The following is a 14,125-nucleotide window of genomic DNA, read 5'->3' as shown; positions in this document are numbered from 1 at the left end:
CGGCGGGTGGCATAGCCTGCGCGGGGCCAAGCGGCCGAGCGCCTGCGCGGGTAGGCAACGAGCCGTCCGCGACGCACAGCGGAGCGGCGGGTGGCCTAGTCTGCGCGCTGCCAGGCGCCCGGCCCCATGGGCGGCCCTCACCCTCGCGCAGACTGGACACTTACGGCGGCCGGTGCGTCTGGCCTGGCCGCCTCGCCTCGTCGGCTAGGCGCTACACGCGCGGCGCGAATAGTGCGTAGGAGCCGCAGGTGTGCGAGATGGCCGGGCGGGCAGCCGCAGGTTGCGCTTAGCACAGTGCTCCGAGTGGAGTCCGAACGCTGCGCTGGGCGCGACGGTATTAATACCTCTTCGCGGGTATGTCGTCATTGTTGTCACCGGTGTGTGTGTGGGGGGGGGTCTGCGTGGACTGCGTTCTAGTCTTGCGCGGCGCGTCGTCTACCTTGTCGGAGGCGCGTGAACATTGGCCTGCCACCCCGCCATACCCCAGACGTGATGACTCAATGATCAAATTCTGGAGGCGGCCATTTGGCCAATTGAATGGGTGATTTCTATTCTCAGGCGCTGGGGCTTAAGTCTAGGGGGTCCGTGGTGATCGCGGGCGTCACTAGCCCCTCCCCCTTCCCCTTCCCTCTCCCCAGCTGCCCGGCCGCCTGGCGGCGCTCTCCTCGCGTCGCGACGGCAGTTCGGCTGCTAGCCTCGCTCATGCCCAGTCGCGCGGCCGCGGCGAGGCGCGAGGCGGGTGAGGCGTACACGGCACGGCCGGGTAGGCCCGCGAGTTCGTTTCCGGTTCGTTACCTCCCCGTTTGCGGTTTCCGTTTGGTCCTTCCCCTCCGTGGTCCTTCGCTGCGCTGGATGGATTGGATAAATAGATACAGTGTTGGGCCCCGGATGTAATATCTACTGGCAGGTGTGTCCCTTTGTGTGTGCCGGGTGCATCAATGTTTGCCTACTCGCTCGGACCCCAGGCGCCATCGCGCGCACACTGATTCACCCGGCGTGCGTTATGCTGTTGGTACTTCAGGTGGAGTGAGAAAGTGGCTGTTTGATTCTGACCTTTTATTCTTGATGTGTTCTCGTACGTTTTGCAGCGCAGACATGCATCGCATCGGACCTCGTAGTGCGACTGTGGAGCCAGGCTCCAAGATAGCGGGTATGTACGACCTGCTGGAGACCCTGGGCCGCGGACACTTCGCCGTCGTGAAGCTAGCCAGGCATGTCTTCACTGGCGAGAAAGTGGCGGTGAAGGTTATTGACAAAAACAAGCTGGATGATGTGTCGAGGGCTCACCTCTATCAGGAGGTAAAGTGGAAAGTAAAGTTGCGTTTGAATTGAAGGGTAACTTTGAACTTGTTGTAATGTTTGTCATGGTTACAGGTCCGCTGTATGAAACTTGTACAACATCCTAATGTTGTTCGTTTATATGAAGTGATCGACACCAATACAAAACTGTACTTGATTCTGGAATTGGGTGATGGGGGTGATCTATATGATTACATTATGCGTCATGAAGGCCGAGGGCTGGATGAGGAGACTGCCCGAAACTACTTCAGACAGATTGTTCGCGCTATTGATTATTGCCATCGCTTACATGTAGTCCACCGAGATTTGAAACCTGAAAATGTTGTTTTCTTTGAAACTTTGGGCATTGTAAAATTGACTGATTTTGGCTTCAGTAATCGCTTTTGTCCTGGCCAAAAGCTAGAAACTTCATGTGGATCTCTTGCTTACTCAGCACCAGAAATTTTACTTGGTGATTCGTATGATGCTCCTGCAGTGGGTAAGGATATACATAACGTGATCTTGCTCTTGATGACTGCAACTCTCTTAATATATCTAAAGTAGTATAGTAATTTTATCTTGTCTTTTTCAGATGTTTGGTCTTTAGGAGTAATTTTATACATGCTGGTATGTGGTCAGGCGCCTTTTCAAGAGGCTAATGATAGTGAAACTTTAACAATGATTATGGACTGTAAATACACAATACCTGTTCATGTCTCTGATAACTGTAAAAGGTAGGTTTTAGGTACAGCTGCAGTGCTTTGCAATCATCTGAAACATCTTTATATTTGACAAAATACTTTGCATGAGTAGGTTGATATCAAGAATGCTTGTGAGAGAGCCTGATAAAAGAGCAACTCTTGAAGAAATATCTCATGATGCTTGGCTTGCAATGGATGAAGCATCTGAACCTCAATCTGAATTGTTACCTCTCGTATCCCGGGAGCAGGTATCAGATGACGATCATGCAGTAATAATTCAGAAAATGGCCAATGGTAATATTGCTACAAAGGAGGAGATTATTGAGTATGTATTATCACATTTTTGTTGATATTTTTATTATACTTCTTTTTACTCAATTGCTTTGTTTGTTGTTGTTTTTTTTTTTTTTTTTTTTTTTTTTTTTTACGGCAGAGCTCTTGATAAAAATGAGTATAACTACATCACAGCCACATATTTTCTGCTTGCTGAGCGTCGTCTCAAGCAAGTGCGACAAGCCACTCTTCCTAAGAGACCTGCTTCACGGAGTAAAACATTGAATAGCTCTCAAGGGTAAGTTGAGTTGCCATAACTTTCATTGTAACTGATCAACCCAAATGTTTCAATTTATGTACCCCTGAAAAAAGTAATTTGATGTCAATTACATATTTTGTAGTATTTGCACTTCCAATGCTTCTACTTAGACCGTTTGTTTTTCAGCAGTAATAACCCGCTAGTAAGTGTTTCCCCAGTGGTAGAGGGTGAGCTGGAGTCCCCAATAAACTCTGTGAATCCATCTTTGCTTGCCTCACCTTGCGCTGTTGGAGATGTCCCTGGCCAGGTATATTATATGTCTTGCCTGCTTTTTAGTTTCTGTCCCAGTTTATCCTTATCACATTTATTCTACCAACACTGTATGTTCTGCAGAATTTTCGATCAAGGAAGTGCAGTATTGTTGCTGAGGAAGAGGACGAAGAGGAAGATGATATTGTTGCAGGAAGTGGTTCGGATGATATTGCTTCAGCTTGCTCTCTCAATAGACGAGGATCTCGCTCTGAAGGAAAACTTAGTGCGTTAGTCAAAGACCGCCTTGCGGAGGCTGAACGCCGTAAAGATTCGCTGAAGGGAACTATTTCACAGCAAACTGATGACACCCCTAAACTACGCACCACAATCTTAAAAGAATCATCGACAGTGTGTATTCCAACTCCCCTCCATGCACCAGGTACTCCTAGTGTGTCGCCACGCTATAAAAGTTTGCCTTCTCCTGTGCAATCCCTTAGATCATCTGGGTCATTATTGAACGAAATTTTTGAAGAAGGAGAAGGTGGTTTCAGAACAGTTGACCATTTGAATGAAGCTCCAGCTCTCCTACCTAGCAGCAGACCAGGAAGAGTAAGTCCGCGCACAATGACAAGTTACGAACAGCGACGCAGTAAGTTTCACAAGACAAGAACTGCATCATGTAGCTCCTCGGATGCAAGTGATGATGATAGTGAGAGTCGCAAGAAACGAGCTCACAAGTTAAAAAACTTTCCACCACGAAGAGACTCTCATGATGACTCAAGTGATTCACAAGACCCAGGTGGGGGAGGGGGTGGAGGGAGTGGGGGTGGGGGTGGAGGGGGAAGTGTTAGTGGTGGATCAGGTAGTAGAGATGTGAATGAAGAAAGTTCTCAAAATCAGAAAACTGGTGGAAATAACAGGGATAACGGCAATGGAGGAAATTCCTCTGGGACAGGTAGTGGAAGTGGTGGAGGGAGTGGAGGTACATCATGTGGTGCTGGGTCTGTTGGACACAGAGTTGGGCGAAGACGGGCAAGGGAAACAAGGCTACGAGAGAGTCAATCTTTAAATCGTATCACAGAGGTGCAAGAAGCAGAACCAGTATCTGCCTCTGGTTCTTCCCCTGCCTCTACAATTTCTTCTACAAAAACTAAAAGCCTTGGCACACGCATTTTACGAGGCTTAAATTTAAAGCCTTCTTCTGGAGTAAGGGAAGATCAACCAAGACCACAACCTCAAAATCAACCAGAAATTTTAGCTACACCTGGCATCAAAATGAGTTCTAAGTTAACATCAAAGCAACAGTCTGCTGCAGAAGAAAAAGAGAATGTATGTAATGTCAGCAAATCATTAACTACTAAAAATAGCACAGGTAAGAAGATGCGGCTTTTGGGACGTTATTTTCAAATGCACCGCAAACTTTGCCTTCCTTTGTTTGGACGTGGTCGTCTTTATAAGGCACAAAGTTGTAGTTCTCTCACTCGTGAACGTGTAGCCGCACCTAGTGACATAAATCAAAATTTAGGGTTGCACGCAACAACCACTACAGTAAGTGAGGTTTGCGCAGGAATAAATTTTTGTCAAATTCATCTTGGGGACTCCTCTAAATGTTGTAGTCTCTGTTGACTGTGACCTCTCACAGGTATTAATTTAATTTTATGGATTGTAAATTTTGGGTTTGGATTATCTGGTTTTATGTTGGGCTCTAATTCATGCTTAAATCCACAGAATTAAAAATATGAATGGTTGTGCCTTTTTCTAACTACTATGTATCTCATTATTAGCAATCTATCTCTGTCATGTATCTAAAAGATTTTGCTGTTGCCACTGCCTGTCCTGCTCTTGTTTTGACTGATTTTGATGACTGCTTTGTTTGAAAGAGAAGAAAGACTCCACCAGCTTTCCACTCTGTGATAAATATCTATATGATTTCTGTGGAGTGTGATTGGATTACTTTAGTGTGGTAGCTAAATTTTTGCAAAAACTTTAGGCTTCTCTCTCAATACTGGTTCACCAACAAATTTTCATTTATGCATCATAGGTAACCCTCTGGAAATAAACCTCTGCATAAACAACATTAAATTGTTTATGGACAGGTAGCACCTGGGGGGGTTGCAGAAACCTAAAATTCAAACAAAATTTGAAAATATTCTTTTGGCCAAGGTGATTTAGTATGGAAATAGTCAATGTATCTAACAAACAATCAAGTGAATTCTTTTTTTTCTCTCCTTTGTGGACATGTCTCTATTTGGCACGGGTAATAAATTACACAGACAGTATCTTATCTTTTGGAACATTCCGGAAATTTTAGGGGGGGAAAAAAGGGAACCGGGTAAGTGAAAATGCTAAGCCAATTTTCATATTCCCCAAGTAAGTTGACAACTTGCCAGAATTTAAATGAGAAACATCCTAGCTAAGTTGGAAATGAAAAAATATTATATCCTGTTTTATTGAAATGACTTATACAAATCTGTGCTAAATATCAGTTCACCAACAACCATACAAAATCTCCCAGTCTTGTTCATTACTTACCTTGCAGTAACCCAGCCAGAAATGCTACCTCTAAACGGCTTTGAAGGTCTATTTTTTGATCATTTAGACGTCTAAGTGGTCAAAAACTGGACCTTAGATGTCTTTTAGACGTTATCTAGAGATGGCATTTCTGGCTGAGATGGTGTTTGAGGTTAACTTAATGTTTCTTTAAATTATGTTTTTGTCTAGGAAAGAAATCGGTATTCATTGTAAGGTAGCTTTATTTCCTCCTGCGGGTCGGGTAGGATCATTAATTTATTAGATGTGATAGCATGCAATAATACTCTCGAAAGTTTACTGCTCTTTTTATATCACAAATAATCAATCATTTCTAAGCAATTGTGATGTTTGAAGGGAAATCTGCATGTGCATTTTTTATCTTACCACCTATTATCTGAGTCAACAAAAAGAGGTCAGCTAGACAGTAGCTGATGAATATCTGCTCTGAAGTCTCTTGAGGTATTGAAGCATTACTAATTTCGTACAGTTTGAGTCTCACTAGAATTTGGCTTTTGTTTGAGTCTATCTTTAATTTGGTCTAAAATTTTGCACTTCACCTGTTGGTGTGAATACTTTAATATTTATAGGTAACAAAAGGCAAGAAAAGTGAGGACACTTTTCCAATCATTGCATTATGCTTTAAGTTCTACTCAAGTTACTATACACTGAAAAGCCTGCCTCTTTTCAAAAATTTTTGGACAATGTTTTATTAGCACATCAGGATGAAATCACACATTTGTTAACTATTCTCAGTAGACGCTAAAAGTAGGTTTTCCCTTTTTTTTAAAGAATAATTCTGTAGCAAACTTCAATTTTTTAACAAATTTTAGGACAATGTTCAGAGATACCCCCTTGACCTGAGGAGTCTCTGCACCTTCTTGCAAATTTGACTATCTCACACTGGAACTGTGTTACTTGTGTTGCTTTTTTTTTTTTGCTAATAATCTTCTCATACAACAACCATGAAGTATGAAATTTTTATGTGGGATTTCTCAATAAATAAACATACTTGGTTGTTTTTTTAAGACTGATTTTTCCTTGCTGCAACAAAAGCTAGCCTTATGAACAAAAGAAAATAGCTATGTCATTGCATTTTTGTGTTTTGCTTCTGTGTGTCCACTTCAAGCTATGCTGGAAGGTACCGTCTTGTAATTTATCTTTTGTATACGTCTACTCTACCTGTATAACATCGAGATTTAGAACTGGTTTAGTTTATAGCCGTCATTAATGACATGAAGTATATATTTATGTCATAATTATAATTATACTTCGTAATTGCTTGCGTATCCTCCTCACATTGTGATCTAGTAGAGTTTTCTTTTCTTGTTTTTATACGCACAATCAGTCACTCTCAAATTAAAATTTGATTGAATATTCTTTCAACATCACATTTACATCACGTTTCAGGTGGAAGTTGTAAGAGACCTCTGGTGAGAACCCTCAGAATGACAAGTTCTGACATCTGTGGCTGCACAAGATAGATCTGCCTGACGCACATTTATTCAAGTTCCAGGCGAAACTCTTACCTTGTTAATGGCATGCTTAGAATTGTCAACTTTCTGTATTGGTTTTCCTTTCTCTTTTGTTCTACTTCTAATTCTATCTGTGGTTTAATTGAACCCTGTTGTTTAATGTGCAACTGAAATATGACCCTACTGGAAACATCTCAATATAATTTCAACTGCTTTTGGACTTTGTGTAACTCCAGTTTGTGTATCAAAGGTTTGTCAAATAAGACATTCACCTTTAAAATGACATCCATGTAAAATATTAAAATATATTGAGATTTTACTTCGCACTGGGTAAAAGCAAATCCTGAGATACCCAGCAGTTTTTGGCAGTTTCCTTTGTACTTGAAAAGTCTCAAAGATCAGGTGGGTTCCTTAGAAATAAGCAACAAGCTCTATATGTATTTGCTGGGAATCCATTGGGAGAAAGTCTGATTTCTAGGGGACTCACTGAGATTCTGAAATTCCCCGGAATCACAGGCCCTGTGGTCTTAAGCATTGAATCAAATGAGTGAATTTTAACTGGAGCACTGTTCTTCATTTCAATTACAATGGATTTTTTAAGTATGACTACTGATTGACGTGTCTTTCTGACAAACCCTTATTTTTATTTTTCTATTGTTGATGTAATGTAAAAGTTAGGTTTTGGAAGAAATTGTGAAATTTGGTTTCATATTATTCATCTTTGAAAATATTTTCAGGGTAATTGATCAACCTAAAGCTTTATAAACATCCCATTTTAACAATGACATGAATTGTAAATGGGGACTTGATGCTGGTAAATTTACTTTATCTTCTTCACTTCTGTTTGCCTCTTCATTTTCGTCTTAAGAAAAAAGAAAGTATATTTTGCATAGGTACTTTTAGATTATTTTTTTCTCTTCTGAACGATCCATCAAAAGAGATTATGGCAAGTGTTCTTTTCAAATCAACATTTCTTTTAAAAATATTTAAGCATTTTGAAGCTTAGTGATTTTTGTTCTTATTACAGTAACATGAGCATGTCAATGATATTGTAAACGGTAACTCTGTGGTTATTCCCCATTTCAAGTAAATCAAGTTGAGGGCCTTAATCATTAAGTTTTTAATACTTAAAACTCTCATGCAATTCCATGACACAAAGCTGCTATTAACTGAGAGGACTGGTTGTTTCAAATCCCAAAAATGGTATGTAGTGATAAGAACACAGTAGATCATGTTCTGCTGTGTTCCTAGGGTGGCATACAGCACACATTTGCCTAATACGAAACACAATTCAGATTAGTTGCTATAGCAATTCCATTACCAAAACAATATCCAATAAAATGTAAAGATAAAAAAAAATACTCATCTTGTACATATTGTATGTTCTATATGCGCAGGACGCATGTATATGTATGTATGAATGTAGAAGTTTACATGATGTAAAGCAAGAATGTAAATATGATTTATTCACATACATGTTCGAATTCTTTGTCCAATATTGTAATCTTGGTGTAAATAGTGAATTGTAGTCAAACTTTGAAACCAAAGCAATTAAAAGTTTGAAAAAACTTTCAATTGGAAACTCCCAATAGGAATCTACCATGTACCTATTGTTGAGGAAGGAAGCTGTTTTTTGAGATCAATATAAGAGTCTTAAGCTATGTTATTTAATAAATGTTATACAACCATTGTTTTTATTACATTTAAGAAATGAGAGAATGTATTTACAACACAAAATGTATTTGTTGGAAACATATCAGTTATGTTTGTTTCCTTCAACACAAGGAATGAATATTACATAGAATTAAACACAGTGTTTTATTCAAAGTACAAGTTTTTACTTTGAGTATTGCAACACCTACAAATGCATTTGATTTGTACATTGATATTTGACAGACATTTAAACATAAGTAATTATTTCCTTTGTCAAACATCATATTAAAACACTAAAACATTTATTCAGGTGTTAGCAATTAACAGGAACCTAATAATCGTATTGGTTAAAAAAATAAAACTAGGATTATTATGATGCTAAAATCATATACAACTACCCTCAAGAACCAACTCTAACACTTAAAAAATGCAGGCAATTGAAATACATAATAAAATGTTAAAATCCATGGTATATTAGTAGTGCACTTAATTAACTGGGTTCTTGAGATCTAAACTACCGGTATATTAAACTAAAAGAATTATACACATGCAATGAACTGATAGAATTTCCAAAATTTCTGTGCAGTTAATAGCCTAATCCATGGTACTCAATTTACACAATTGGTATAGTACAACAGGAAAAGCAGCAAGTAAAGCTAACATTTTAAGCTCCTCACCCCACACAATAGATTTGGAGAACAGAAAAAGAAAAAAAAAAGATGTAAGGAGTTTGTACTCAGACTCGAAACAGTTAAGTGGCAGTTTCAGCAGAGCAAAGGAAATGACTACCAATTCATATGCATATTTCTGTATAAAAGATAATTTTCTAGAGTGCCAAAATACAACTTAGTTAAAGGGAAAAGATACATGTTAGTATACAATTTAAAAGACATAAAAGGCAGGGAGTAGGGAAGAACTAATTTAATTCTGGCACTTCTAGATAAGTTGATGCTCTTAAAAAGATTGCATTGAGTCAACGCTTGTGAGAATGGTGAACAATTCTCACAAGGTTAATGCGCCCCAAAAAACCAAACACACTTTGGCGTTCATCTAATATTTTTTAATTTTTTCTTCTAATTTTTCTTCTGTTATTTGTGCACTGGTTATCTCCTTCAAGTAACCTTTCTCTTGAGCCCTTCTTAAAAGATGAGTCATAGGTCCACGGACAGACTAGGAAAAGGAGTTACAGTTGTTATTATTGCAAGTTATTGTTGCAAGAAAAAAAAAGTTAAGATTGTAATTTAAATTTTAGTTATGAATTTATTGCTATGGTAAGAAACAAGTACAGAACGAAGTACAGAAGTACAATTAAATAAAAACATACCTGATGATCAAAACTCCCACAAACAAAAAGAGATCTTTTAGCCCGTGTCCATGGAGTAATAATTTTATGAGCTGCCACCCTTGTTGCACTTCCCACGCATAATATTAAGACATCAAACTCTAAAGAGCTGAGGAGATTAGATGGAGTAAATGGGAGGTGAGATCTGAAAGTAAGTATGCAATTAGAAGAAATGTAACTGTGCAATCACATACTAATCATACCTATTTTTGATTATCCTTCAAAACCTGTATACTTACTTTGAACTGCTGCTCAGGATTTTGGAGACATTGGGGCAAAGGGAAGTCACTTGTACATGATATGATCTAATCTTTTGATCATCGGAGCTATAAGGTGGTATCTTACATACAACACTTAGCAATTTTTCAGCAAAATCTGCTTCTTGACGAAACCTTTCCTCGCCCCTTCAAAATAAAAAATAAAATGTAAACAAATATAATTTGACAGTGGGTCTTAAAAAAGAAAATAGGAATCTTACTGAGAAAAATATGAACAGTGAAACCAAATATATGGTTGGAATGCATGAGTCCTTATTTTCTGATCGATTTCGCTCATTGTATTATTATAAAAATGATTATTTATTGGAGACATGACGTGAGGGTGCAACCTGAATTGCCTTGTCAAAAGCCTACTTTTCGGAGGGAATTCTGTATCCCTTAATGCTCTTGAGTATCGTTCCATGAGGGATACATCCAAACCAGAATTCCGAGCTCTCTGAAACGGAAAATTAATTTCATGTATATTCATTCTAAATTCATATCAAATTGATACAACCAAGAAGGAAGGACAAACCTCAGATGGCACAAAAGGTACATGCTGCTTTGTATCACCAAAGAGCACCAGATCGCTCACATTAAAGGCACGTATTAATCTTATAATAATAGGTTCCACTACTTCCGAAGCATTATCAACAATCAGCACCACACGCCTACATTGTCTTTGCCTTTAAAGAGAAAGACATATTTAGTCAGTTGGACATAAAATACAGAGATAGACATAGATTTCAAACTTTAAAAAAGACAATTTTACATGCTTTACTTACATGTTTTTAAATGCCTCTAGGCAGTAAAGGGGTGGGCTGAACGTTGTCAGAATAATATTACACTTTTGAAGAATTTCAGATGGATTGGGAGATTTTTTCAAAACCTTTCAAAATATTATCATGAGGAAAAGAAAAAAAAAGTATTAGCTGAAGTAATAGAATGGCATAAGCCAGAGGTCGAACTTAAGATGAAAATATGCCTGGAACACTTACTGGTTTACTTGCTTCTTCTATTTCAGATTCTTTCAAAGAAAGATCCATTTTCTTTTTAGCGCATGAAGTCTTTAGAGAAGCAGCTTCGGCACTTTTGCCACAAGCAATTAGTTTACATATAGCAATCTCTTCTTTGTGAATTGCTTTCTTGAGAATTTCTTTTTTCTCATTTAAACGGTAAATAGTGTTATCGGTTTTAGAGTCACTTTTCTTTACTAATGTATCAAAACTAATTTTCTCAAGACTGTCCCACTCTGCCCTACTTCGTTTACTACCACACCATACAGCATCAACAGCATTATTTTCTTTACTATCTTCTACTTTGAGCTTGCTGCCGCAAAGTAGCTTGGCTAACGTATTCAGCTCATGGATGGACTTTGATGTAAGAATTACATAATTCTCTGGGCTTGACAACTCTTTTGCAAGTACTGCAGCCAGATGGCTTTTTCCAGTTCCAGGACCACCCTCAATTACATTTATTGACGGGGCTTCATTACCTTTAATGTCTTGTATTAATGACAAAAGAGAAGGCCTAAGCTCTCTATCCAATAATGCTTCCTGGAATTTAGAAAACAAAAATGCACATGAGTAGATTATAAAATACAATAAGACCAAATAGTTCGTGGCAGAAAATACATACATATTTTGCGACCACTGTCTTCATGGAAGGATAATATATTGGCTGCATTACAAGAGTGCTCAATGAGCTTAAAGTTGAAAAAGTTTCCAAACTTTTCATTGTCTCCAAATCATCACTAATATTTTTAACTTTCTCAATCTAAAAAAAATAAAAATCAGGCATTTAAAAAAAACAAAAAAAAACACCACTAAAATCAACCTTTGCATATTGTTAAATTAGGCAACTTACATAAATCAATTTTCCTGGATCAACAGAATTATCAATTGGCACAACAACCATAAGTGGAAAGGTGCATTTATGGGTGAATGTTTTGCCATGACGATCTTCTGTAAGAGAAAAAAGAGAAAATTGTTATATTTTCAATCTAATAACTGATCAATAATTTATAGTGTTATACAAACTTACTACGCAAATAATTAGGAAGCTCTACTTTGTCTGATATGCACTTTGTCTTTGGCTCTGCCACCACATAAGCAAAATACAGGTACTTGCCAGAATGAACAATAACTACATCATTTTTTTTGAAAATTTTGTTTTCATCATTGTTAGCAGTGCCACCTGTTGGGAGAGAGGAAAGAAAAGTAAATTATGGATCAGCCAACAGTCCAAATTACTCAGAAAGTTGTCTTCCTTACTTACAGTGACAGATGATTGTCCTTCTTTTAATGTTACCTAGCAATGGTAGTTCTTGAGGTTCCCCTTCAACTTCAGCAGTAATTCTACATGATCCAAGGGAAGGTAATGAACATTGACATTAGCAATGAAAGTATAAATCTACGTACTTCTAATAATACATAGGATTAAATTTAAAAGCTTACAAGACTCGCCCTTTTTTTCTTGCTTGTAAAACAATTTTACATAAATTACTCCACAAGTCAAGGAATAATCCATCTTGAAAATGTTTGCAGTATGCATGACTAGAAGAAAATTGTACCAAATCTTTTTTTGACATGTATTTCTCTTCATTATTCAACAAATCAGGAAAATTCTTTGATTTTTCTGGGATCTAGGCATGATAGGAAAAACGATATTAGACATACCGGTACCAGCAGAAAACATACAATCAATATAACTTACATTAAGTAGAGTTAAAATAGTTACCAAGATCCATTTTGGGTTCCAACTACAAATGGTGGAAAGTAATCGGTCTCGTGAGGAACTTGCTGACATCTTGGCTGAAACAAATGTTAGATACAAAATCCCCACAAACACTGTTGTATGTCAAACATTAGTTGGGTAAGTAAATACAGTTCTATACACTGGAACACAGTACCCCCATCACCCATCATTTCAAATTTTGCTAATACGGATACAGCCCCGGCAAATTAGGCACTTTAGTAATACAATATATATTTTCACAAATTTTGCAGACATTTTGGGGCCTTGATGACCCATCAGGACCCACCATTTTTCAGTACAGCTATAAAAAAAAAGCTCTAACATGTCTTCAAAATTTGTAAAAATATATTTAATGCGTAACTGAACTACCTAGTTCCATCTATCAAACCCAAGCTGTCTACATATTGGCAATTTGAAATGATGGGTGGTGGGAGCTCTTTCGTTGACTTGACTAACCGCGAGGCTCTGTAGTTGGGCCACCTTAATACTGTAGAATATAAACACTGACATTACAGTATGTCCATTTACTAATACAACTTGTTTTTGTGTGTATGGGGGTGGGGGTCTTTCTTTAATACACAGTTGAGTTTTGATAGAGAGCTGATCGTTGATCGTGTAGGTATTTTTGAAGTTCCCTTCCTCTGTCTTGAGTTGTGCCACAATGGCCAGCTCAATCTAGAAGGACTCTAGCTAGCCCAACCCAGCGTCCCGAGCACCCTGAAACACTTACCTGAGTCGTAGGTTTTCCTCGGCTCCTCGTCCTGCTGATCTAGAGGAGACCGAGCCTCGTATTTAGTCACGCTGGTGGCCGGAGGAAGCATGCGTTTCTTATGCCCTGCGGTATTGTGGGCATGTTCATCTTCCGAGCTGTTATCGGTTTCTCTCTCATTTTCTTCGGGGGAAAATTTGATGGTTGACTTCATGTCAAGGGTACGTGTCTTCTTCGGGGGCGGGTCGTCGTCAGGGTCACTCGGGCCGTCACTATCATGTTTGAGAGGGGGTAACAACCGCATGTGGTCCGGGGGCGTCTTCAGGAGGCCCTTCTTAGGAGTGCGCTCCTCTTTAAAGTTCTGAGACACGCCTGCCCCACCACCGTAACTAGGGTGTTGCAGCCTCATGGAGTGCGGGGGAGTCTTCAAGAGACCCCTCTTCACACCCGGTTCCCTGGGCGGCGTGAGATGGCGCTCTTGAGGACGCTCTGACTGGCGCTGCTCTCGCGGAGGGCTCAATGACAGAAGCTGGGGCCGGTACGGCATGAGGTTTTCTCGCCTGAGGAGCCTGGGATCCCTAATGGACATCCCCTCGAGCCTGGGGTCCCTTTTGGGCATCCCCTCGAGCCTGGGGTCCCT

At 39.2% G+C, this 14,125-nt stretch overlaps 2 protein-coding genes across 5 annotated transcripts in view; one reads left to right on the top strand and one right to left on the bottom strand.

Annotated features, from left to right (window-relative positions):
• LOC113207789 (SNF-related serine/threonine-protein kinase) overlaps positions 1-8,455 on the top strand; it is a 12,808-nt gene extending 4,353 nt beyond the window's left edge. The window contains exons 1-9 of one of the 4 annotated variants that reach the window (XM_026424484.2): positions 695-907; positions 1,089-1,299; positions 1,375-1,777; positions 1,871-2,012; positions 2,092-2,304; positions 2,413-2,550; positions 2,698-2,818; positions 2,905-3,562; positions 6,703-8,455. In XM_026424484.2, the coding sequence (XP_026280269.1) occupies positions 1,096-1,299; positions 1,375-1,777; positions 1,871-2,012; positions 2,092-2,304; positions 2,413-2,550; positions 2,698-2,818; positions 2,905-3,562; positions 6,703-6,776 (1,953 nt within the window). In that variant the 5' untranslated portion in view covers positions 695-907; positions 1,089-1,095 and the 3' untranslated portion in view covers positions 6,777-8,455. Of the gene's footprint in view, positions 1-694; positions 908-1,088; positions 1,300-1,374; positions 1,778-1,870; positions 2,013-2,091; positions 2,305-2,412; positions 2,551-2,697; positions 2,819-2,904; positions 3,563-6,702 lie in introns of those variants that run through there. The other 3 variants (XM_026424483.2, XM_026424482.2, XM_052267221.1) reach the window with 3 other exon arrangements.
• On the bottom strand, positions 8,413-14,119 carry LOC113207788 (uncharacterized). Its single transcript, XM_052267220.1, has 14 exons — positions 13,507-14,119; positions 12,759-12,832; positions 12,476-12,663; positions 12,297-12,376; positions 12,063-12,215; positions 11,886-11,983; positions 11,658-11,795; positions 11,018-11,575; positions 10,805-10,908; positions 10,555-10,705; positions 10,241-10,476; positions 10,002-10,166; positions 9,745-9,907; positions 8,413-9,590 (listed from the first exon to the last, which is right to left on the bottom strand). The coding sequence occupies exons 1-14, from the start codon at positions 14,102-14,104 to the stop codon at positions 9,471-9,473; spliced, it is 2,826 nt and encodes a 941-aa protein (XP_052123180.1). The 5' UTR covers positions 14,105-14,119; the 3' UTR covers positions 8,413-9,470.
• Positions 14,120-14,125: the final 6 nt, after the last annotated feature.

This window comes from Frankliniella occidentalis, unplaced genomic scaffold (assembly GCF_000697945.3).
Source record: "Frankliniella occidentalis isolate FOCC.00 unplaced genomic scaffold, Focc_3.1 Scaffold47, whole genome shotgun sequence".
Taxonomy (NCBI): domain Eukaryota; kingdom Metazoa; phylum Arthropoda; class Insecta; order Thysanoptera; family Thripidae; genus Frankliniella; species Frankliniella occidentalis.
The sequence above is the reverse complement of the archived record's forward strand: the minus strand, read 5'-3'. Positions and strand labels throughout refer to the sequence as shown.

Bases quoted from the DNA above. Each gene is read 5' to 3' on its own strand.
- LOC113207788 (XM_052267220.1), bottom strand. From the start codon at position 14,104: ATGCCCAAAAGGGACCCCAGGCTCGAGGGGATGTCCATTAGGGATCCC. The intron at 12,377-12,475 runs GTAAGCTTTTAA...TGGATCATGTAG, and splicing joins AGAAAAAAAGGGCGAGTCTT to AATTACTGCTGAAGTTGAAG. The intron at 9,908-10,001 runs GTAAGTATACAG...ACTTACTTTCAG, and splicing joins ATCCTGAGCAGCAGTTCAAA to ATCTCACCTCCCATTTACTC.